Source organism: Mobula hypostoma, chromosome 10 (assembly GCF_963921235.1).
Source record: "Mobula hypostoma chromosome 10, sMobHyp1.1, whole genome shotgun sequence".
In the NCBI taxonomy this organism is placed as follows: domain Eukaryota; kingdom Metazoa; phylum Chordata; class Chondrichthyes; order Myliobatiformes; family Myliobatidae; genus Mobula; species Mobula hypostoma.
Genome location: NC_086106.1, coordinates 91780670 through 91804719, shown reverse-complemented (window position 1 = coordinate 91804719; position 24050 = coordinate 91780670). Strand labels below are relative to the sequence as shown.

General features: G+C 41.7%; 1 protein-coding gene across 7 annotated transcripts in view; it reads right to left on the bottom strand.

Moving 5' to 3' along the window:
• Positions 1–24050, bottom strand: part of LOC134353033 (glycerophosphodiester phosphodiesterase domain-containing protein 5-like) — a 111593-nt gene that overhangs the window by 37903 nt on the left and 49640 nt on the right. For 6 of the 7 annotated variants that reach the window (XM_063060848.1, XM_063060852.1, XM_063060853.1 and 3 more), the window contains exons 3-4: positions 20862–20965; positions 16675–16780 (exon numbers count right to left, since the gene is read on the bottom strand). In XM_063060848.1, coding sequence (XP_062916918.1) covers positions 16675–16780; positions 20862–20965 — 210 coding nt within the window. The remainder of the gene's footprint in view (positions 1–16674; positions 16781–20861; positions 20966–24050) is intronic. The other variant, XM_063060854.1, reaches the window with a different exon arrangement.

Below are 24050 nucleotides of genomic sequence, written 5' to 3'. Positions count from 1 at the left end.
ATTATAGTATCTAAAATGTATGTAGGAGGAAGCATTGGAAAAGAAGGAAGTATAGTACTTAGGAAATTTCTAACTTGTAGATATCTAAAAAAATGTATTCTTGATAAATTATATTTATTAGATAATTGTTCAAAAGACATAAGGGAACCATCTAAAAATAAATCCAAAAACCGTGAAACATAGAAACATAGAAAATAGGTGCAGGAGTAGGCCATTCGGCCCTTCGAGCCTGCACCGCCATTTATTATGATCATGGCTGATCATCCAACTCAGAACCCCGCCCCAGCCTTCCCTCCGTACCCCCTGATCCCCGTAGCCACAAGGGCCATATCTAACTCCCTCTTAAATATAGCCAATGAACTGGCCTCAACTGTTTCCTGTGGCAGAGAATTCCACAGATTCACCACTCTCTGTGTGAAGAAGTTTTTCCTAATCTCGGTCCTAAAAGGCTTCCCCTTTATCCTCAAACTGTGACCCCTTGTTCTGGACTTCCCCAACATCGGGAACAATCTTCCTGCATCTATCCTGTCCAATCCCTTTAGGATTTTATACGTTTCAATCAGATCCCCCCTCAATCTTCTAAATTCCAACGAGTACAAGCCCAGTTCATCCAGTCTTTCTTCATATGAAAGTCCTGCCATCCCAGGAATCAATCTGGTGAACCTTCTTTGTACTCCCTCTATGGCAAGGATGTCTTTCCTCAGATTAGGGGACCAAAACTGCACACAATACTCCAGGTGTGGTCTCACCAAGGCCTTGTACAACTGCAGTAGTACCTCCCTGCTCCTGTACTCGAATCCTCTCGCTATAAATGCCAGCATACCATTCGTGAAGTACCCTTAATCTTCCAAATTTGAAAAGCACGATCCGTAAAAGAGGGAGGAAAAAATATGGTACCTAAAATAGGAATCGCTAGCCCAAATTGGTTAAGATCAAAAAATTTTCTGAATTGAAACCAAATACGTAAGGTATATTTAACTATTGAGTTTGAGGCGTTTCAAATCAAAAGGAAGAGAGGAACCTAAAATAGAGTCAAGTGTATAGCCCTGAACAGATTGTAATTCTAATGCTACCCATTTAGGAATGGATAGTATATCCTGGTCAAGTAACCAAAATTTCATATGTCGAATATTAATTGCCCAATAATAAAATCTAAAGTTGGGTAATGCTAAACCTCCATCTCTCTTAGCTTTCTGTAAATGTATTTTACCCAGTCTCGGGTTTTTATTTTGCCAAATAAATGAAGAAATTTTTGAGTCAACTTTATCAAAAAAAGATTTTGGAACAAAGATTGGTAATGCCTGAAATATATATAGAAATTTTGGCAAAAAAAAATCTTAACTGCATTAATACAACCAATCAAAGTTAAATATAAAGGAAACCATTTAGATGAAAGTTGAGTAATATGGTCAATTAAGGGTAAAAAGTTAATCTTAAATAAATCTTTGTATTTACAAGTAATTTTAATCCCAAGATATGAAAAATAATTATTAATCAATTTAAATGGAAAGTTATGATATAAGGGAAGTTGTTCATTAATCGGGAAAAGTTCACTCTTACTAAGATTTAATTTATAACCTGAAAAGAGACTAAATTGTGCTAATAACTCTAAAACAGCAGGGATGGATTTTTGAGGATTAGAAATACATACAAGTAAGTTATCAGCATAGAGTGATATTTTATGGGACTTTAAGCCCCGAGTTCTCCCAGTAATATTTGGAGATTCTCGAATGGCAATTGCAAGAGGTTCTAATGCAATATCAAATAATAAAGGACTAAGAGGACAACCTTGTTGAGTGCCTCGAAAAAGAGGGAAAAAAGGTGAGCTTAGAGAGTTAGTACGGACCGAGGCCACAGGAGAAAAGCGGTGAAATGATCAGACAAAGTCAGCATGGATTTGTGAAAGGAAAATCATGTCTGACGAATCTCATAGAATTTTTTGAGGATGTAACTAGTAGAGTGGATAGGGGAGAACCAGTGGATGTGGTATATTTGGATTTTCAAAAGGCTTTTGACAAGGTCCCACACAGGAGATTAGTGTGCAAACTTAAAGCACACGGTATTGGGGGTAAGGTATTGGTGTGGGTGGAGAATTGGTTAGCAGACAGGAAGCAAAGAGTGGGAATAAACGGGACCTTTTCAGAATGGCAGGCGGTGACTAGTGGGGTACCGCAAGGCTCAGTGCTGGGACCCCAGTTGTTTACAATATATATTAATGACTTGGATGAGGGAATTAAATGCAGCATCTCCAAGTTTGCGGATGACACGAAGCTGGGTGGCAGTGTTAGCAGTGAGGAGGATGCTAAGAGGATGCAGGGTGACTTGGATAGGTTGGGTGAGTGGGCAAACTCATGGCAGATGCAATTTAATGTGGATAAGTGTGAAGTTATCCACTTTGGTGGCAAAAATAGGAAAACAGATTATTATCTGAATGGTGGCCGATTAGGAAAAGGGGAGGTGCAACGAGACCTGGGTGTCATTATACACCAGTCATTGAAAGTGGGCATGCAGGTACAGCAGGCGGTGAAAAAGGCGAACGGTATGCTGGCATTTATAGCGAGAGGATTCGAGTACAGGAGCAGGGAGGTACTACTGCAGTTGTACAACGCCTTGGTGAGACCACACCTGGAGTATTGTGTGCAGTTTTGGTCCCCTAATCTGAGGAAAGACATCTTTGCCATAGAGGGAGTACAAAGAAGGTTCACCAGATTGATTCCTGGGATGGCAGGACTTTCATATGAAGAAAGACTGGGTGAACTGGGCTTGTACTCGTTGGAATTTAGAAGATTGAGGGGGGATCTGATTGAAACGTATAAGATCCTAAAGGGATTGGACAGGCTAGATGCAGGAAGATTGTTCCTGATGTTGGGGAAGTCCAGAACAAGGGGTCACAGTTTGAGGATAGAGGGGAAGCCTTTTAGGACCGAGATTAGGAAAAACTTCTTCACACAGAGAGTGGTGAATCTGTGGAATTCTCTGCCACAGCAAACTGTTGAGGCCAGTTCATTAGCTATGTTTAAAAGGAAGTTAGATATGGCCCTTGTGGCTACAGGGGTCAGGGGGTATGGAGGGAAGGCTGGGTTCTGAGTTGGATGATCAGCCATGATCATAATAAATGGCGGTGCAGGCTCGAAGGGCCAAATGGCCTACTCCTGCACCTATTTTCTATGTTTCTATGTTTCTATAACAGTTTGATCCAGGATATAAATTTCGAGCTAAAATTAAACATTTCAAGCACCTTAAATAAGTAAGGCCATTCTACTCTATCAAAAGCTTTTTCAGCATCTAAAGAGATAACACACTCAGGAACATTTTGTGAGGGGGTATAAACAATATTTAACAGTGTGCGAATGTTATAAAAAGAGTAACGACATTTAATAAAACCCGTTTGGTCTTCCGAAATAATGAAAGGAAGTACGTTTTCTAATCTGTTTGCTAATAATTTAGAAAAAACTTTAGAATCAACATTTAATAAAGATATTGGTCTATAAGATGCACATTGAGCAGGATCTTTATCTTTCTTTAATATTAGAGAGATTGACGCTCTATTGAAAGATTCGGGAAGTTTACCAAGTTTTAATGAAGCCTCGAAAACCCTACAGAACCAAGGGATTAATGAAGGTGCAAAACATTTATAAAATTCTACGGTAAACCCATCAGGGCCAGGAGCTTTCCCCAAATTCATAGAGGAAATAACATTCTTAATCTCATCAGTGGTAATGGGAGTATCTAACATCGAAGACATATCCTGTGAAATCTCAGGGAAGTCTAGGTTATCTAAAAAATCATTCATATATTTAGAGTCTCGAGGAGACTCTGATTGATATAAGGAAGAATAAAAATCACAGAAGGTTTGATTAATCCCCGCATGATCAAGTATCAGTTGGTTATTTTGATTATAAATCTGATTAATTTGAGATTTAGCATAATTAGACTTCAATTGGTTAGCCAGTAGTTTGCCAATTTTGTCACTGTGTACATAAAATTCACTTCTTGTTTTCTTTAATTGGTTTACAATCGAGGACGAAAGTAATAAACTGTGTTCCATTTGAAGTTCAGTTCTTTGTTTATATAACTCCTCAGAGGGAGCTGTAACATATTTCTTATCAATTTCCTTAATCTTGTCCACAATTACCAACTCCTCCTGCTTCAGCTTCTTCCTCAAAGCAGCAGAATACGAGATAATCTGACCATGAATATAAGCTTTAAAAGTATCCCAAAGAATGTTCACAGAAATATCCTCTGTATAGTTGATTGTAAAAAAAAATCAATCTGTTCATTCATAAAGTTAACGAAGTCCGAGTCCTGAAGCAACAGCGAATTAAAACACCATTGTCTATTATTTTCTGTATTGGCCTGAATTTTAATAGAAAGCTTAAGTGGAGCATGATCTGAAATGGTTATAGAGTCATAATCACATTTAATCACTGAAGAAATAAGACGAGAGTCAATAAAGAAATAATCAATTCTTGAATAGGAATGGTGAACATGTGAAAAAAAAGAAAAATCTTTTTCCTGAGGATGCAAAAAACGCCAAATGTCCGTCGACCCAGAATCAGAGAGGAATGAATTAATCAAAGTTGCAGATTTATTAGGTAAGGTCCGTAGAGGAGCCGAACGGTCCAAAGCTAGAGATAAACAGGTATTAAGATCTCCGCCCCAGATCAATGAAAACTCATTCAAATTCGGGAACTGATTGAATAATGATTTATAAAATTCCGGACTGTCCATATTAGGAGCATAAACATTAACCAAAACTACCTTTTTATTAAATAGCAGACCACTAACCAGTAGAAATCTACCATTCGGATCAGAAATAATATCATGTTGTATAAAAGTAACTGAGGAGTCTATAAAAATAGAGACACCTCGAATCTTAGCGTTGGAGTTCGAATGAAACTATTGTTCCTTCCAGAATTTAAAAAAACGTAGTCTGTCCCCCCTCCGCACATGGGTCTCTTGTAAAAATAAAATTTGTGCTTTAAGTCTCCGGAACACTTTAAAAACTTTTTTCCTTTTAATAGGATGATTAAGACCATTAGTATTCCAGGAGACAATTAATAATAGACTCCATAAACCCTAAAGTCAACCCGCAACAAGGAGGATTGACGATAGGCTCGACCCATGAACCCGGAAAGGGAACAGAACAAATAAGAGATACCGGGAAGGAGAACGCAACCAATACTTCAATAGTGTACATAGCCCAAGAAGAAAGAAACTAAAACGTGAAGCCCCTCCCACCACCCACTACTCCATGACCCCAAGGCTAAATCTAACACAGACCAGCCAGAAAGAAGCAAGCACTAAAACTACCCCCATGACTTCCGGTATACGCTCCCTAAAAAAGTGTAAATATAAAAAAGATCAGCTAGTTATAAAACAGTAAAACAATTGGTTTCAAAGTTAGTAAAATTATTGATTAAGATTCTGCAATCTTCTGATCTCTTCTTTCTACAATTCAGGAAGTTGAAATTCTGCTTTTATACCAGGGAGCCCTGAAGTAATTATTAATGTATACCATCAATATTGTACTGCCAGTTATTTCCCACCTTATACATCCCATTGCTATCCAGTTAAAAACATATTCAGAATTGATAACATGCTCCATGACCTATTTTTGTTGTCCATATATTATAAGTGATGTTTAACATGCCCTGCTAAATTGTATGAACTCTTCATAAATGGAATTTCACAGGTTGGAATTAAATTGTGAATTTGAATCACTTCTTTATAGAATAATGGATGTACCGGAATGAATTATAGCCTGGAATCCAATCGAGTGGGTCGGATGGTTTATAAGTACGTACATCATGTCTGAGGCAATGAATATGTTTAGTACAGGCTTGGTGCGTCAGTTTATTTACTTCCATCTACATTGATTATGGTACAATAAAAGCTTGACAGGTTTTAACTCTTAAAGCGTGACACGTTTATTATTGGTATTTTGTAAGTTCAATGAGTAACACGGATGAGGAAGCTGCAGTTATCAGAATGGATTTCATACTTTTTCATTTGGGAGAAGGTTTAAGTTTGTATGCTGGGAGACAGGGATCTAAGCAAGGTTATTTAGAGAAAGAACAAAGAATAGGAAAGAAAAGACAATAGAATGTAAATGAAGAAGGTAAGAAATCAAGAGCAAAAGGCAAATAAGTCTACAATACAAAAGAAAAGCAAAGAGATTAAAAATTTCAAACTTAAACACATGTATATTAATGCATGAACCTTTTGTCATAAGGTAGGTGAATCAATAGCACAAATAGAGATGAAGGTCAATGTCAAGGAGATAATAACTGGGACTTTAAGGTAAGTTATTACTCCATTGCTGGTACTTCATAAAAGGTTCACGAGAATGATTCAAGATATGGGAGAATTCTCCTGTAAAAAGAAAGATTAAATAGGTTTCTACCCTAGTCATTGGAGTTCAGAAGAATGAGAGACAATCTTTCTGAAGAATATAAGAACGTTAGTTTTATAGACAGGGTAAATGTGGGTAGTGGGTAGTGGCTCCACATGTCACTACTACAGAGCGTGACGACCCTGCCTTACAAGAGTCCTGGGCTCAGCTGGCTCCGGCTGACAGTACCCGGTATGGGCCCCTATCCAGGGTTACGGATCCCACTGCCTTGTGGGTATCTTCGGGAGAAGAGAAGGCTAAGGAGTAAACCCTACACAAATCCGGAGTGGAGCCCCTAAGGCGGTTGGATAACCTATCACATCACCTCCCGGCAGCTCCTGCAGCCAAGCTGATGCCAAATGTACCGCTTCACATTCCCTCGAACCACATCCGCGAGGCCGAGACGGGGATCTTGATGTCTGGGCAGCCCAGAATCTCCATATTCATCACCCAGGTCTGCACCCCGAGGGGTGCATCCATTGTCTACTTAGACAGACGGAGCCATGAAATGCTTACAGCATGTTTCCCAGCAGAGTCCTCAATCAGAGGACATTGCCTCATATTAATGAGGGTGTCTTTTTAAAAGTGAGCGAAGGAAATACTCCTCTAGGAGTGGGATGTAAGTCTTTAGAACTCTGCCATATTGAGCTATAGGTCCAGTTCTTGTACATATATTGTAAGTGTGTTTAATATGTGCTGTTAAGTTGTATGAGCTCTTCATAAATGGAAGGTAGATTTCTTACTGATAAGGGAATCAAATGGCATGGGGAGAGAGCAGGAAAGTGTACTTAAACGACAAACAAGAGAAGATCTGCAGATGCTGGAAATCCGAGCAACAGACACAAGATGCTGGAGGAACTCAGCAGGCTAGGCTGCATCTATGGAAAAAAGTACAGTCGATGTTTCGGGCCGAAACCCTTCTGCAGGATGGGAGGAAAAAAGCTGAGGAGTAGATTTGAAAGGTAGGGGGAGGCGAGAGAGAAACTCCAGGTGATCGGTGAAGCTTGGAGGGGGAGGGGTTGAAGCAAAGAGCTAGGAAGTTGATCGGTGAAAGAGACAGAATGCCATGGAAGAAAGAAGAAAAAGGGATGGAGGTGGGAGAGGAGCACCAGAGGGAGGCGATGGGCAGGCAAGGAGATTACATGAGAGAGGGACAAGGGGATGGGAAATGGTGAAGGGGGAGGGGGTGGGGGAGGTATTACTGGAAATCTGAGAAATCGATGTTCATGCCATCAGTTTGGAGGCTATCCAAAAGGAATGTAAGGTGTTGTTTCTCCAACGTAAGTGTGGCCTTATCCCAACATTTCAGGCCAAAACATCGACTGTACTTTTTTCCATAGATGCTTCCTGGCTTGCTGAGTTCCTTCAGCATTTTATGTGTGTTACTTAAATGACATCTAATTAGCCATGATCCTATTTAATAGCGGAACAGGTTAGAAGGGCTGAATGGCCTTCTCCAGTCCTAGGTACAAGTAAAACTAGCTAGTGCTTTCCACACCAGTGCTGATATTGTACAACGTTTGATTCATACCTTCTTACATTTCTTTTGTGAATCTCAAAAAGTTTGTCCCTTTATTGTGAATATTTACATGCATAAGTAATTATCTTTTTTGTTCAGATGTTCTGGCCATCAAGTTGAAGAATATTACATGCAAGGAAAGGAATAACTCCCACATCATCATCTCTCCCCACCCCAGTCTGGACATATATCAGAGGTGATGCATAAGCGGTGCCTCCCATGCTTCCCACAGTCTCTTTGACCTCTTGCTATCAGGCAGAAGGTATCACAGCATAAGAACCAGAATTGTTAGGCTGGGTAACCACCTCCCTCCCACCCAACCCCCCCCACAGGCTGTTAGGTTTCTTTGTCAGACCTGTACAGGCAAGCACCTTCCAGTCTCCACCCAGTTAACAGGAATCACATCACCTGCAGCTTATTCAAACCCAGCTCTCGGTTGCAGCCCTTGTTCACTTACCATAGTGGTTAGCCCTGATGAGTTGCTTCCACCCTGATGAGTTACTTTCTTGTCTGTGGTGATTAGTACTTGTTCATGGCTTATTATTTTGTAGTTTATGATTTAAGTTATTGCTCACTGCTAAATTGTCTGTGATGCTCTGTTTTGGGTCAAGACTCCTCTGCATTTCCTGAGGGGACCAGTGGCTGATCCAGCACGGACTTGCCTAAAGGAACTCATCCATCGACATAAGCACACAATCCAGAAGCAGTAGGAAACCATTGACCATTTGCTTGCCACACACAACTAACTTTCTGTCTCAATACAGCAATCCCCGTGCCAGTCAACCTCCTCGCTCAGAGACCCAGATTTGGTGCCTAAAAATTTTATCAGATCCCCAACCCAATGCCACAGCTTCCTGTCCCAATGCATCTTGCACTTCGAGCTCCAATCATCCTTGAATTCTAGGAACTGAGCTAAGAGTCCCTTCATCTTCGTTCTCTTGACTGGGCTAGCTCTGACCTGGGCCTCCACTAACTGGGACCCCCATTTGCAATAGATATGAGGATTTCACCGCTGAAGTGTACCAGGTTTTCGGCCATCTGGGAAGTGTAAGGGAGGCAAAGGATCAGAAACTTTGTATGAGTCATACTTAGTGCCGGATTACACTGAGAAATTCAGGACCCTTGCGGTAGAGTTTGACTGGAATGTGGAAGTGCTGCTGGTCCATTACCATCACAGCCCCTCGGAGCATTTGAAAGTCAAACTGTCTACAGGGAGGTGCCCATAGACCTCAAGGTCTTCATCACTCTGGCCTTCTGAATTGACCAGTGTCTTTTGGAACAATCCTTCGGATCATCAACTGGACCCTCCAGTTTCATTCCCAGAAACATTTGAGGCTGAAGGATCCTTCTCAGCAATGCCCCCAGAACCCAGGCAGTGAGGGCCTTAATACCCAAAGACAGTGACTGTCAATGGAGAAACTATCCGTGCGCCTACTACAGAGCAGTCGATCACCAACGCACCAAATACGCACTGTGCTTGGGAAATGGCTCATTAAATCATTAGAAAGAGGTGATATAGGATCGGAAGGTGCAGAATATTTATGGGTTGAGCTAAGAAATAGCAGGGGTAAAAGGACCCTGATGGCAGTTATTTATAGGCCTCCAAACAGCTGCAGTGATGTGGACTACAAATTACAACTGGAAATAGAAAAGGCTTGTCAGAAGGGCAGTGTTATGATAATTGTGGGGGATTTTAACATGCAAGTAGATTGGGAAAATCAGGTCAGCACTGGATCTCAAGAGAGAGAATTTGTAGAATGTCTGCGAGATGGCTTTTTAGAACAGCATGTTGTTGAGCCCACTAGGGGATTGGCTGTACTGGATTGGGTATTGTGTAATGAACCGGAGGTGATTAGAGAGATTGAGGTGAAGGAACCCTTAGGAGACAGTAATCATAACATGATTGAGTTCACTGTGAAATTAGAAAAAGAGAAGCCGAAATCTGATGTGTTGGTATTTCAGTGGAGTAAAGGAAATTCCAGTGGCATGAGAGAGGAACTGGCCAAAGTTGACTGGAAAGGGACACTGGCGGGAAAGACAGCAGAGCAGCAGTGGCTGGAGTTTATGCGAGAAATGAGGAATGTGCAAGACAGGTATATTCCAAAAAAGAAGAAATTTTCAAGTGGCAAAAGGATGCAACCGTGGTTGACAAGAGAAGTCAAAGCCAAAGTTAAAGCAAAAGAGAGGGCATACAAGGAAGCAAAAATTAGTGGGAAGAGAGAGGATTGGGAAGTTTTTAAAACCTTACAAAAGGAAACCAAGAAGGTCATTAAGAGAGAAAAGATTAACTATGAAAGGAAGCTAGCAAATAATATCGAAGAGGATACTAAAAGCTTTTTCAAGTATATAAAGAGTAAAAGACAGGTGAGAGTAGATATAGGACCGATAGAAAATGATGCTGGAGAAATTGTAATGGGAGATGAGGAGATGGAAGAGGAACTGAACAAGTATTTTGCATCAGTCTTCACTGAGGAGGACAGCAGTATACCGGACACTCAAGGGTGGCAGGGAAGAGAAGTGTGCGCAGTCACAATTACGACAGAGAAAGTACTTAGGAAGCTGAATAGGCTAAAAGTAGATAAATCTCCTGGACCAGATGGAATGCACCCTCGTGTTCTGAAGGAAGTAGCTGTGAAGATTGCGGAGGCATTAGCGATGATCTTTCAAAAGTCGATAGATTCTGGCATGGTTCCTGAGGACTGGAAGATTGCAAATGTCACTCCGCTATTTAAGAAGGGGGCAAGGAAGCAAAAAGGAAATTATAGACCTGTTAGCTTGACATCGGCGGTTGGGAAGTTGTTGGAGTCGATTGTCAAGGATGAGGTTACAGAGTACCTGGAGGCATATGACAAGATAGGCAGAACTCAGCATGGATTCCTTAAAGGAAAATCCTGCCTGACAAACCTATTAGAATTTTTTGAGGAAATTACCAGTAGGCTAGACAAGGGAGATGCAGTGGATGTCGTATATTTGGATTTTCATAAGGCCTTTGACAAGGTGCCACACATGAGGCTACTTAACAAGATAAGAGCCCATGGAATTACGGGAAAGTTACATACGTGGATAGAGCATTGGCTGATTGGCAGGAAACGGAGAGTGGGAATAAAGGGATCCTATTCTGGTTGGCTGCCGGTTACCAGTGGTTTTCCGCAGGCATCAGTGTTGGGGCCACTTCTTTTTACATTGTACATCAACGATTTGGATTATGGAATAGATGGCTTTGTGGCTAAGTTTGCTGACGATACGAAGATAGGTGGAGGGGCCGGTAGTGCTGAGGAAACGGAGAGTCTGCAGAGAGACTTGGATAGATTGGAAGAATGGGCAGAGAAGTGGCAAATGAAGTACAATGTTGGAAAGTGTATGGCTATGCACTTTGGCAGAAAAAATAAACGGGCAGACTATTATTTAAATGGGGAAAGAATTCAAAGTTCTGAGATGCAACGGGACTTGAGAGTCCTCGTTCAGGATACCCTTAAAGTTAACCTCCAGGTTGAGTCGGTAGTGAGGAAGGCGAATGCAATGTTGGCATTCATTTCTAGAGGAATAGAGAATAGGAGCAGGGATGTGATGTTGAGGCTCTATAAGGCGCTGGTGAGACTTCACTTGGAGTACTGTGGGCAGTTTTGGTCTCCTTATTTAAGAAAGGATGTGCTGACGTTGGAGAGAAGATTCACTAGAATGATTCCGGGAATGAGAGGGTTAACATATGAGGAACGTTTGTCCACTCTTGGACTGTATTCCTTGGAGTTTAGAAGAATGAGGGGAGACCTCATAGAAACATTTCGAATGTTAAAAGGCATGGACTGAGTGGATGTGGCAAAGTTGTTTCCCATGATGAGGGAGTCTAGTACGAGAGGGCATGACTTAAGGATTGAAGGGCGCCCTTTCAGAACAGAAATGCAAAGAAATTTTTTTAGTCAGAGGGTGGTGAATCTATGGAATTTGTTGCCATTGGCAGCAGTGGAGGCCAAGTCATTGGGTGTATTTAAGGCAGAGATTGATAGGTATCTGAGTAGCCAGGGCATCAAAGGTTATGGTGAGAAGGCAGGGGAGTGGGACTAAATAGGAGAAAATGAATCAGCTCATGATAAAATGGTGGAGCAGACTCGATGGGCCGAATAGCCTACTTCTGCTCCTTTGTCTTATGGTCTTATGGTCTTATGGCTCCATCCTTGTTCCAGAACCGTAGCCCAACTCACTCTCTCTGTCCTGCACAATCCGACAGCTCTATGTGCCCAGTAGGCTCTGGTGGATCTTGACGTGGCAGGCAACTTTCTGAACCACACTCTGTGTTTGCAGCTTCAACTTCCTACTGAACCCGTCTCTTGCCCTTTCTGCATCTGCATCACGGCCATTGACGGATGTCCCGTGGGGTCCAGGATGGTCAAAGCGCACATACAGCCAGTGAACATGAACAATGGAGAGCACCGCGAGTCCATGCAATTCCTCCTGATCAACTCGCCCAACACACCTCCCTTCTTGAGTTACCCCTAGCTCTCAACTCATGACCCTCACTTCACCTGGTCATCCAGTTCACTGCTGAGTTGCGGACCCACCTGCCTGCAACTGCAGTTGACTTCACCCAATAAATCCACAGAGACAGAGGAAACCCTCATTTATAACACCCACTAGCCACGACAGGTACTTGGTAATACCATTCAGGCTTTCGAGCAGACCAATAGACAATAGACAATAGGTGCAAGAGTAGGCCATTTGGCCCTTTGAGCCAGCACCGCCATTCACTGTAATCATAGCTGATCATCTACAATTAGTATCCAGTTCCTGCCCTATCCCCATAACCTTTGATTCCGCTATCTTTCAGAGCTCTATCCATCTCTTTTTTAAAAGCATCCAGAGACCTGGCCTCCACAGCCTTCTGGGGCAGAGCATTCCGTATATCCACCACTCTCTGGGTGAGAAAGTTTTTCCTCAACTCCGTTCTAAATGGCCTACCCCTAATTCTTAAACTGTGGCCTCTGGTTCTGGCCTCACCCATCAGCAGGAACATGCTTCCTGCCTCCAACGTGTCCAATCCCTTAATAATCTTATAAGTTTCAATAAGATCCCCTCTCAGCCTTCTAAATTCCAGAGTATACAAGCCCAGACGCTCCAATCTTTCGACATATGACAGTTCCGCCATCCCGGGAATTAACCTTGTGAACCTACGCTGCACTCCCTCAATAGCAAGAATGTCCTTCCTCAAATTTGGAGACCAAAACTGCACACAGTACTCCAGGTGTGTAATCACCAGGGCCCTGTACAGTTGCAGAAGGACCTCTTTGCTCTTATACTCAATTCCCCTTGTTATGAAGGCCAGCATGCCATTAGCTTTCTTCACTGCCTGCTGTACTTGCATGCTTGCTTTTAGTCACTGATGTACAAGTACACATAGATCTCGTTGTGCTTCCCCTTTTCCTAACTTGACGCCATTTAGATAATAATCTGCCTTCCCGTTCTTACCACCAAAGTGGATAACCTCACATTTATCCACATTAAACTGCATCTGCCATGCATCTGCCCACTCACCCAGCCTGTCCAAGTCACCCTGCATTCTCATAACATCCTCCTCACATTTCACACTGCCACCCAGCTTTATGTCACCAGCAAATTTGCTAATGTTACTTTTAATTCCCTCATCTAAATCATTAATATATATTGTAAACAGCTGCGGTCCCAGCACTGAACCCTGCGGTACCCCACTGGTCACCGCCTGCCATTTCGAAAGGGACCTGTTAATCGCTACTCTTTGTTTTCTGTCAGCCAGCCAATTTTCAATCCATGTCAGTACTCTGCCCCCAATACCATGTGCCCTAATTTTGCCCACTAATCTCCTATGTGGCACTTCATCAAAGGCTTTCTGAAAGTCCAGGTACACTACATCCACTCGCTCTCCCTTGTCTATTTTCATAGTTACATCCTCAAAAAATTCCAGAAGATTAGTCAAGCACGATTTCCCCTTCGTAAATCCATGCTGACTCGGACCAATCCTGTTACTGCTATCCAGATGTGTCGTAATTTCATCTTTTATAATTGACTCCAGCATCTTTCCCACCACCGACGTCAGGCTAACTGGTCTATAATTCCCTGTTTTCTCTCTTCCTTACTTCTTGAAGAGAGGGACAACATTAGCCACCCTCCCATCCACAGAAACTGATCCTGAATCTATAGAACATTGGAAAATGATTACCAATGCATCCACGATTTCTAAAACCACCTCCTTAACTACCCTGGGATGCAGACCATCAGGTCCCGGGTACTTATCAACCTTCAGACCCAAAAGCCTATCCAACACCATTTCCTGCCTAATATAAATTTTCTTCAATTCATCCATTACCTTAGGTCCTTTGGCCACTATTACATCTGGGAGATAGTTTGTGTCTTCCCTTCATTCCAAGCCTTCATTAACAAAATCCTCTGAGACATGCTACACAGATATGTGTTCATCTACCTTGATAACACCCTCATTTCTCCAAGGACCCCCAAGACTATATCTGTCACATTTGTTCAGTCCTTCAGACAAAGTCAAAAAACAACTGTACTGAAAGTTAGAGAAATGCAGGTCCCACACTCCAATCATTTCCTTCCTGGGTTATGTCCATTCGTTCCAAGGCATAACCATGGACTCAGAGAAAGTGTGTACCACCGTTGAATGGCTCTGACTGCGCTCCCTCAAACAGCTACAGCACTTTTGGACTTCTCCAAACTCTACCGCCATTTCATCTGAAGATACAATCAAATTGCCGCTCTCCTCACTTCCCTCACTAAATCAGCTAACTCACAGATTAGCTGCTTTGCTGCCGTGGATCATGCTTTTGAGGAGTTCAAGAGACAATTCACCACTACTTCCACTCCCCGCCTTAAGAACGCCTCCACCCGTTTCATGCTTGAGATGGATACATCTGACGTGGGAGCCAGGGCCACTTTCTCCCAGTAAGGGCCAGAGGGGAAGACATACGCTTGTGCCTTCTTCTCGTACACTTTCAAATCTACACAGCACCATTATGGAGAAGGAGATAGGGATCTACTTGCCATTAAATGGGCTTTGGAGACATGGAGACATTGACTGATGGGAGGCACTGAGCCTTTCCTGATCTGGACTGACCACCAGGACCTCATAGCCATACAACAGACCCGCCAATTCAACTGATGTAAGGCTTGCTGGACCTTCTTCTTTGAGCAATTGAACTTCACTAACCCCTATTGATCCAGCTCCAGGAACACTAAGGCAGTCACCCTGTCATGACAGTCTGACCCAGCTGAAATGGAGATCAGTCCTCAATATATCATTATGTGCTCCTAGATCCTCGCCCTGATCATCTGGGATCTTGAGAACCAGATTCACCAGGCCCTACAGCACGAGTTTGCTCTGGCCGACACCCCTGATTACCAGATGTACGTGCCGATTGCTGTTCACTCTGTGGTACTCCAGTGGGCTCACGCCATAGTCCTCCCCAGCCATCCAGGCACATGACGGATTTTCTGTGACGCTGGTTCTTGTGCAGATGTACATCTGTTTGCCCTGTCTGTCTACAATTTGCCCAGTCATATTCCTCCAACCAGCATCCCACTGGGCCCCTGTAGCCCCTACTGGTCCCTCAACACCCATGGTCCCACAGTGCCATGAATTTATTCACAGATTTGTCACCCTCTGATGGGGCCACAGTGACCATGACAACAGTGGACCAGTTCTCCAAGGTGGCCCACTTCTTCGCCCTCCCCATCAGCAGATGAGACTGTGGACCTGGTTGTCCAACGTGTATTGTCGTTTGCATCCATGGCTTCCCCAGGATATTGTGCTGGACCAGGGCCCCCAATTCGCTTCTGGTGAGCCTTCTGTCCCGCCGCCGCACCGCAGTGAGTTTTTCCTCCGGCTATTATACGCAGAGCAATGGGCAGTCAGGAAGAGCCAACCAGTTAGTGGAGAACTTTCTGCAATAATTTGCAGCGTCTAATCTTTCCACATGGAGGAAATATCTGCTCTGGACTGAGCTTTCCCCCAATTTACACACCTACTCTGCCACAGGTATGTTTCCCCTTGAAATGCTTCATGCTTCATGGTTACAAACCCCATTGCTCCCCGCAGAGATGCCAACATTGGAGGTTCCATCCACCAGAACTGTGGTTTACCATTGCCCAAATGCTTGGAAGAGGGCATGGAGGCCATACTAGTTGCCAAACATGCCTACTTCTGCCAGGCCAAGCATTGGTGGTGCTGAAACTAACTACTATGGTTGAATGGAAATGAAGATGACCTTGAACATGAACTTGAAACAATACCAGTGTTGAAGTGTAACACTAGTTAGATACATGGCTAAACTGGACCACTGGGATAACCACATGCTGAAAACGTGCACAAGACAAGGGCTACTCCATTCAACGTTTCCAGGTGAAATAAAGTATGGATTAAATGAGATTGAATAACCTCCAAGAATGCTCCAATTAAAACTTCCTTTACTCAACCCACAAGTCACCCCTATTCTGAAAAGTTCAACTGTTTTACTTCCAGCATCAACTTTACTTCAGCTCTCTAAATGACTCTGACAAATCTGTGCAAAACTAAAAATTTTGTTATGTTCATTCACCCTACTTGTAATGAAATTGCCGAATATCTTTTTAGATCAGAACAAACACCCAATATTTGTGTATCGATATGGGACAAATTTGAATAGGCTTTAACACCCGTATCTAGCTTATAGCACCAGAATGTCTATTAAATTAATTTCACGTGCCAATAGCTTACAAAAGCAAAACTGTAACTCACCAGTAAACTTACCACGAGCAGAAAGAAATAGCTAAAGATGGTCGCTGCCAATACCAGAAGAATTACAGACCAATCTAACCATCGATGTATTTTTCCAAATAAATACCTATAAAGTAATAGCAAACATTATTTCTTGACTGGCCATATTTCATACATGACATGCATATTATACCTACCAACTGGAAAAAGTGACTGCAATTTATTTAGCATAAGGACTAAAAGCAATGGAGAGGTTCTGTTACATTAATGTTTGTAGAAGACTGCCTTTGATAGTTGCAGAGTTTCTAAATTAATTGGACAAGATTGCAATTGGTAAATCACAAAGTCAGAAAACTGCCCACTGTTGTTGCTGAACTTTCTAGCTTCAGTGGGCTGGATAGGGACAGTTTGTGGACAGTGTTTTGTGCAGTTACCTGATATGAAATTCCACACACAAAGAAGATTAAAAAAAAGTTACATCCATGATGCAACTGAAGTTGAATTTCATATCGTTAGATCAGGGGGATCTCAAGGTAACAGTTTAAATAGAAATGTTCAAAGTAACATGAGGGAGATCTGTTTAAAAGAAATGCCAGAACCAAACATACATATGGGTTTACATAAGTCAGTGATTCATAAACTGCATAGGGAAAGTTCAAAATGTTATTTCACTGAGTGACAGTTAGTTGTTACTGAAAACACGCAATTGTACTTTGCAGAGACTATGTTAATGTTATGAAAATATGTTAATTGGTCAGATTGTGTTTGATCTGCCTTTCTAGCCATCCTCTCCTGTACTGCTCCTCCTCACCTTACACGTGCTTTTCTCATACTTTCTGCAGGTCCGCTACACTTATCATCCTTGACTTCAGGATACCGCAACCAAACCACAAGCAAGGGTGGGACGTACAATAAGTAGCAGGATGGCTTATGGATTATTTGATGATTTACTGCACTAACAAACTTTTGAACAATTTTAAATTAATCCTGGTTATCATTTTTTAAATCAGTTAATATAGATTTAATTAATTATATAGAAGATTAAAACATAAGTTTCAAAAAAAGTCATTATTTAAAAAAATATAAATAAAATTCTGAAATTGCAGATGATAGTTACAAATAAAGATAAATTAAAATAATCGGCAACATAAAGTGAGAAGGGGGAAGGAGGAGAAATTCCTGGAGGTTAGAGAAATCGATGGTCATGGCATTCGGCTGGAAGCTAACCAGACAGAATATGAGGTGTTGCTCTTCCAACTTGCACATCCTGCCCATGGAATACATGAGTTTTCTCTGGGTGCTCCGGTTTCATCCCACAGTTCAAGGATGTACCAGTTAGCAAGTTAATTGGTCATTATAAATTGTCCCATGAATAGCCTACAGATAAATTGGGGGTTGCTGGGTGGTGCAAATTGAAGGGCCGAAGGTTCTGCACTGTATCTCTAAATAAGTAAATAAAAACTTGAGTGTGGCTGCATCGTGGCAGTAGAGGAGGCCCTGGAGCAACATGAATGGGAAGTCGATTGAAATGGATGGTCACCGGGTAATTCTGCCTTTTGTGACTGACAAAGCAAAGGTGCTTGATGAAGTGGTCTCCCAATCTGCATCGGGTCTCACAGATGAAGAGAAGGGCACACTGGGATACAACACATGACCCCAACAGACTCTGTGGTGAAGTGAAACCACACCTGGAAGGACAGTTTGGCGTCCTGAATGGTGACGAGGGAGGAGGTGTAGGGGAAGATGTAGTACATTTCACATGGGCATGGATGAGTGCTTGGAGGGAGATCAGTGGGGAGGGATAAGTGAACGAGGGAGTCACATAGAGAGTGATAGCTACAGAAAGCCAATAGTGGGGCGGAGGGAATGGCGTGTTTAGTGTTAGGATCCTGTTGTAGATACTGAAGCTACAAAGAATAACTTGCTCCAGCTGAGGCTCATGTGGTGTAGATAAGGACAATATGAACCTGGTCCTTGTTATATGAGTGAGAAGATAAGATGAGGGTAGATGTATGGGAAATGGAGGAGATGCTGGTGAGGGCAGAAGCAATGGTAGAAAGTGGAAGAAAGCCCTGTTTTTTGTCAAAGGAGGAGATCTCAGTTATTCTAGAATGGAAGCCTCATCCTGAGAACAGTGGAGGAACTGACTAAAGGGACTAGCATTTCTACAAGTGGCAGGGTGGGAAGAGCTATAGTCAAGATAGTTGTGAGAATCAGTAGGTAGTCTGAGAGTAGTAGATAGATGTTTCCAGAGATGGAAGCAGAGAGATTGAGAAAGGGGAGAGAGGAGTCTGAAATGAACCAAGTAAATTTAAAGGCAGGGTGGAAGTAAGAAGCAAAGATGATGAAACTGATGAGCTCAGCTTGGGTGCAGGAATAGCACCAATGCAGCCATCATTGTAGCACAGTAAGAATTGGGGAATGTTACCATGTAGGCTTGGAACAAGGGCTATTTCACATCACTGATGAAAAGGCAGGCATAGCTGAAGCCTATGCAGCTGCCCCTGACAACTGCTTGGGTTTGGAGAAAGTGGAATGAGCAAAATAAATTTTTGAGGGTGAGAACCAGTTCTGCCAGATGGAGAAGGGTAGTGTGGAGAAGAACTGGTTAGATGTGTTGCCCCGAAAGAAGTGGAGAACTTTAAGGTCTTCCTAAATGGGGATAGAAGTGTATAGGATCTGGATGCCCATAGCAAAAATAAGGCAATCAGGGCTAGGAAACTTAGTGACAGAACTGACCAAGAGCATTTGAAATGTCACAGATATATGTGGAAAGGGACTGAACCAAAAGGTAAAAATGGAGTTGAGTTATATGGAAATGAGTTCAGTGTTGCAGGAGCAGGCCGAAACAATGGGCATACCATAACAGTCAGGTTTATGGATTTTGGGTAGGAAGTAGAAATGAGCAATGTGGAGTAAGGGAATAATGAGGTTGGTGGCAGTGGATAGGGGATTGTTTGAATTGATGAGGTTGGAGCCAATGGCCTGGTGCTCTTTGTTGGTGTCCCGTTCAAAAGGTAAGTAAGAGAAAATGTCTGAGAGTTGCTCCCTTGTTTCAACAAGGGAGTGGTCAGTGTACCAGACTATAACAGCACCCCCTGTTGTTTGTGGGTTTGACTGGGAGAGAGTGGAAGGCAGCACATTCAAAAGTGGTGAGGTTCAAATAGGAGAATAAACCTTAGTATGTATTTGTACTGAAACAAAAGAATTTTCAAGATAGAATGACTGTATTCTATATATTACTGGACACAGCCTGTTCTCAGCTAATGAAAGGGTTCCATTTTTTACACACATCCATAAATCAACCTTGTCTACAAGTCAGAAATGTACAAAAATCACTTGATATGATAACCATATCTCCACGTGTTGTAATGAATGGTGTCAGAAGCACATAATTATAATAAGAAGGACCAATTACTAAAAGAGGAGAGAGAAGGGAAACCAGTCCTTCAGTTCCTAAGATCGAACATGTATCTATATGTCAGACATTTGAATTTAATATCATAGCACCTTATTCATAATCTGGGGATGGTCTGCTTTGGGAAATAGAAGTTGATGTTCTTACCCATTCGTTCCTTTAAGATAACAAGGAATATAGATTAATAGGCAGGGGATCCTGGAATATATGAGGAGAGTAATTTCTATGCATAGCGGGATTGGGATCAGTTTCTACATATGAATGGGAGAAATAGAGTCTTCAGGGCTTTCAAAGTGAAATTGGAAAGGCTTGATAGCAAAGAGCATGGCTACAGGGAAATGAGATTGACAGGCTTTCTTTAACAACAGCTGGCATTGACTCAATAGGCTTTAATTGAGCTGACACAGGCGGCTGAATGGCCTAATTCTGCTCTTGCGTCTTATGGTAAAAACATCTTTCTTCGGCACCATAATAATTCTATGTTTCTACTGGTTTTTAGCTCTATTAATCATGATTTGAGATGTGCCGTGTTACAAACATTTTAATGAGATGGCACACGATCGTATGCTGAAACACAGGGATAGAGATTTTGTTCGACCTCTGGTGGTCGCCATAGCTACTCAGATGATGGTATTTAAGAATTCTTCATTGTTAGGAATGAAGACTCAGAAGGATGGTATTTGATGTTGAACAAAAGGAAAGAGTTTGAGTTAAAATCACCAGGCATGCCTCAGCCAGGCACTGATACACTTTATTTCCCCGAGGGATGCTGGAAATACTTCACACTTACTCATTTAAATTGCTGTAGTCATTAAGCATCGCCCACCAGCAGTAAAACCAGAAAATACTGATGACAAAGCAGCAAGACAGGATAATATTCCAGGTAGACTCTATCTGCAAAGAAAAACTAAAGATAATTAGAGAAAAGGAGAAATATTTCCTTACACGTAGAAAGGCATAAGACAAGAGTCAAGATGTTCAATTGCACATGAAAACATGCATTACATTGAAAATATTGCTTAGAGGAGCAAGACACTTTGTTACAGAACTGCTGATTTTCCTGCAATGCTTCAATCATCATGTTTTCCCCATTAATGCACATTATTCTCAACTAATTTCCCACAGCTGCTGAAACAAACCTATATTAATTCCAATCATACCTGCACCTCTTAAATGGGTGAAGACTGAATCCAACCATTAAGAGGAAGTCAGTGTACTTTGTGAATAGGTGTATAAGTTGATGAGAGCCATTGATCGTGTGGAAAGGCAGAGGCTTTTTCTCAGTGCTGAATTGGCTAATTGACGGAGCATAGTTTTTAAGTAGGTACAATGGGGATATCAGAGGTATGTTTTTCACATAGAGAGTGGTGGGTGTGTGGAATGCACTGCTGGTGATGGTGGTAGAGGCGGATACAATAGGGCCTTTTGTAAAGAGGCTCTTAGATAGGTACATGGAGCTTAGAAAAATAGAGGATTATATGGTAGGGAAATTCTAGGCAGTTTCTAGAGTAGATTACATAGTTGGCACAACATTGTGGGCCAAAGGGCCTGTAACGTGCTGTAGATATCTATGTTCTATGTTCTATGTTCTATGCATGGAGCTATTTTTCAGCATTTACAAAATCGCTAATTAAACCCCATGTATCAAGATACTAGTGAGAAAAACTCAGGCCCAAAATCATTGTCATACGCATATCTTTTAAAACTCATAAACCAGATAAAACTGTTAATGGATAACTGTAGAGTTTTTTACATGTCTCAAAGCAGAGCAATGTCTGTCTGATTACTCCTATGCAACATTTCCTAAAGCAGTCTTAAAGGGATCTTGGGGGAAAATTTGGTTTACCTGTGAGAAGGAATCCAACCTCAATGGTAGTACATGAAAAAATGCCAAACATTTGAAAAACAAAGTGAAAAATAACAAACAATACATTGACTCCCAGCATGTTACAACTCTCTGCAGCACAATAGTAGATATTTTCTTTTACATTCTCCTATTTTATTTGGCAGTATCTTTCTTTGTCTGTTGGCCATATTCTTAATTCTAGAGATCACAACGTTTTTAGTTAGAGGTTAAATTCTATTAGTTCTTTCATGACTGTGTGTAGGATTTACATTGTGATCTGATATCTGAATTTTCCAAGTAAATGCCAAGCTTACTGCATAAATTCCTGTTTTCTGCTTAATGGATGCCCATGCCTTGTGTGATTATTCTCTGCTGTAAGGCTCCTCATAGCAATTCTAGAGGTAGGATCTCCCATCTTCACTTACTAGAAGATGCACCGATCAGCAAAAGATTGTGCCTAACACCTTTTCCAGGTAAGAGCCACTTCTCAGCCAGTTGAAAATTTGGTCAAGTTTTTATGCAAGATACATTCCCAGGAATGTATTAATTCAGAGAGTAGAGAAGCTTGTAGAAAAAATCAGAAGGCCAGTGTTGAATTTCTTGAGCACGTCCAAGATAGAGTTCTGCACCAGTATGTTCGACAGGCAACAAGAAAGCAGGTCATTCTATTCATAGAGAAACAGTTCCTTCAGCCCGCCATGACCAGGACTACTTTGATGCCCATTTGCACGATTCCAATTTGCCTGCATTATGTCGGTATCTTCCCATGCCTTGTCTGTTCACGTGCCAGTCTAACTGTCTCTTAACTATGGTGACTGTATCTGATTCCTGCAACTCCTCTGGCCACAAGTTCTACATATCAGTCACTCTCTGTGCGAAAGCAATACTTCCCTCTAAATCCCCTTTGAAATTCCTTCCTTTCATCTTGAACCTATTGTATACTCTCTTTATTTTGATAATGCTAACATGGGAAAAATATGACTATCTACCCTATTTGTGCCTCTTATAATTTTATATATCTGTATCAGATCACTCATCAGCCTTCTTCACACCAGAGAAAACAAGCCTAGGCTATCTAATCTCTTCCTATAACTAAAGTTCTCCAATCCTGGTAATATTCTGGTAAAACTCCTCAACACTCTACTGAGTACAACCACATCTTTTCTAAAATGTGGTGACTAGGGCAGCACACAATATGTCAAGTGTTGTTGATCTAGTGTTTTGTAAAGTTTCAGCATAACATTCCAACTTTGCCACATGCCTTCTTTACCACGCTCCACTATGTACCTGTATTGCCACTTGCAGTCAATTAAAGACTCAAAATCCAAGATTGCTCTGTTCAATGTTCCTTGGTGCTCTTTCATTTACTGTCCAACATCATTTATCCTATCAAAGTCAATCACTTTGTACTTGTTAAGTTCCAGGTGACAAAGCTCTTCCCTACCTTCCATCTGATTTATATCCTATAATAGACTTAGACAACAATACAATTGCTGATGCCATAATTGAATTAATTGGTAGGACAGGAATGAGAGGAAAATGGTTTGTTCTTGTTTCTGTATTCTATAACAGCTCAACTAGAATCCAATTTTGGATAACATTACAACTTAGACACCAGAGACAGGAAAAAACAGCAGAGCAACAACAGTGAGTGCTGTTTGCAAACTGTCTAAATAGAAAAGCACCAGTGTCATAACTGTCATACGAAGAATAATGTACAACATAAACATTTGCATTACGAAGAATGAAACAGTAAATAAGGCCTATTATTGAACAAATGGAAGAAGGAGCTATACTTAAGTTTGCTGATGACACCATTGTCATTGGCTGAATCAAAGGTGGAAAAGGTGGTGACACATCAGCATTTTGATCAAGGCATGACTGTGCAGGCGTGCGGACAGCAGCAAGTTAGACCGGCAGGAAGAATTTAAAAGGAGGTCATTTTTTCTTCAGGGGTTTGATCGTGGCACGACTGCGCAGGTACATAGATGTCAGCAAGTCAGACCAGTGGGAAGAATTTAAAAAGAGGACACCTTTATAGAGCGGGCATCAGAGCAGAGCGAGTCAGAGTAGGAAGGCTTTGGCTCAATGGGGCTTCGGTGATAATGGGTCAAGGCAAGGTAAGTTACTTGT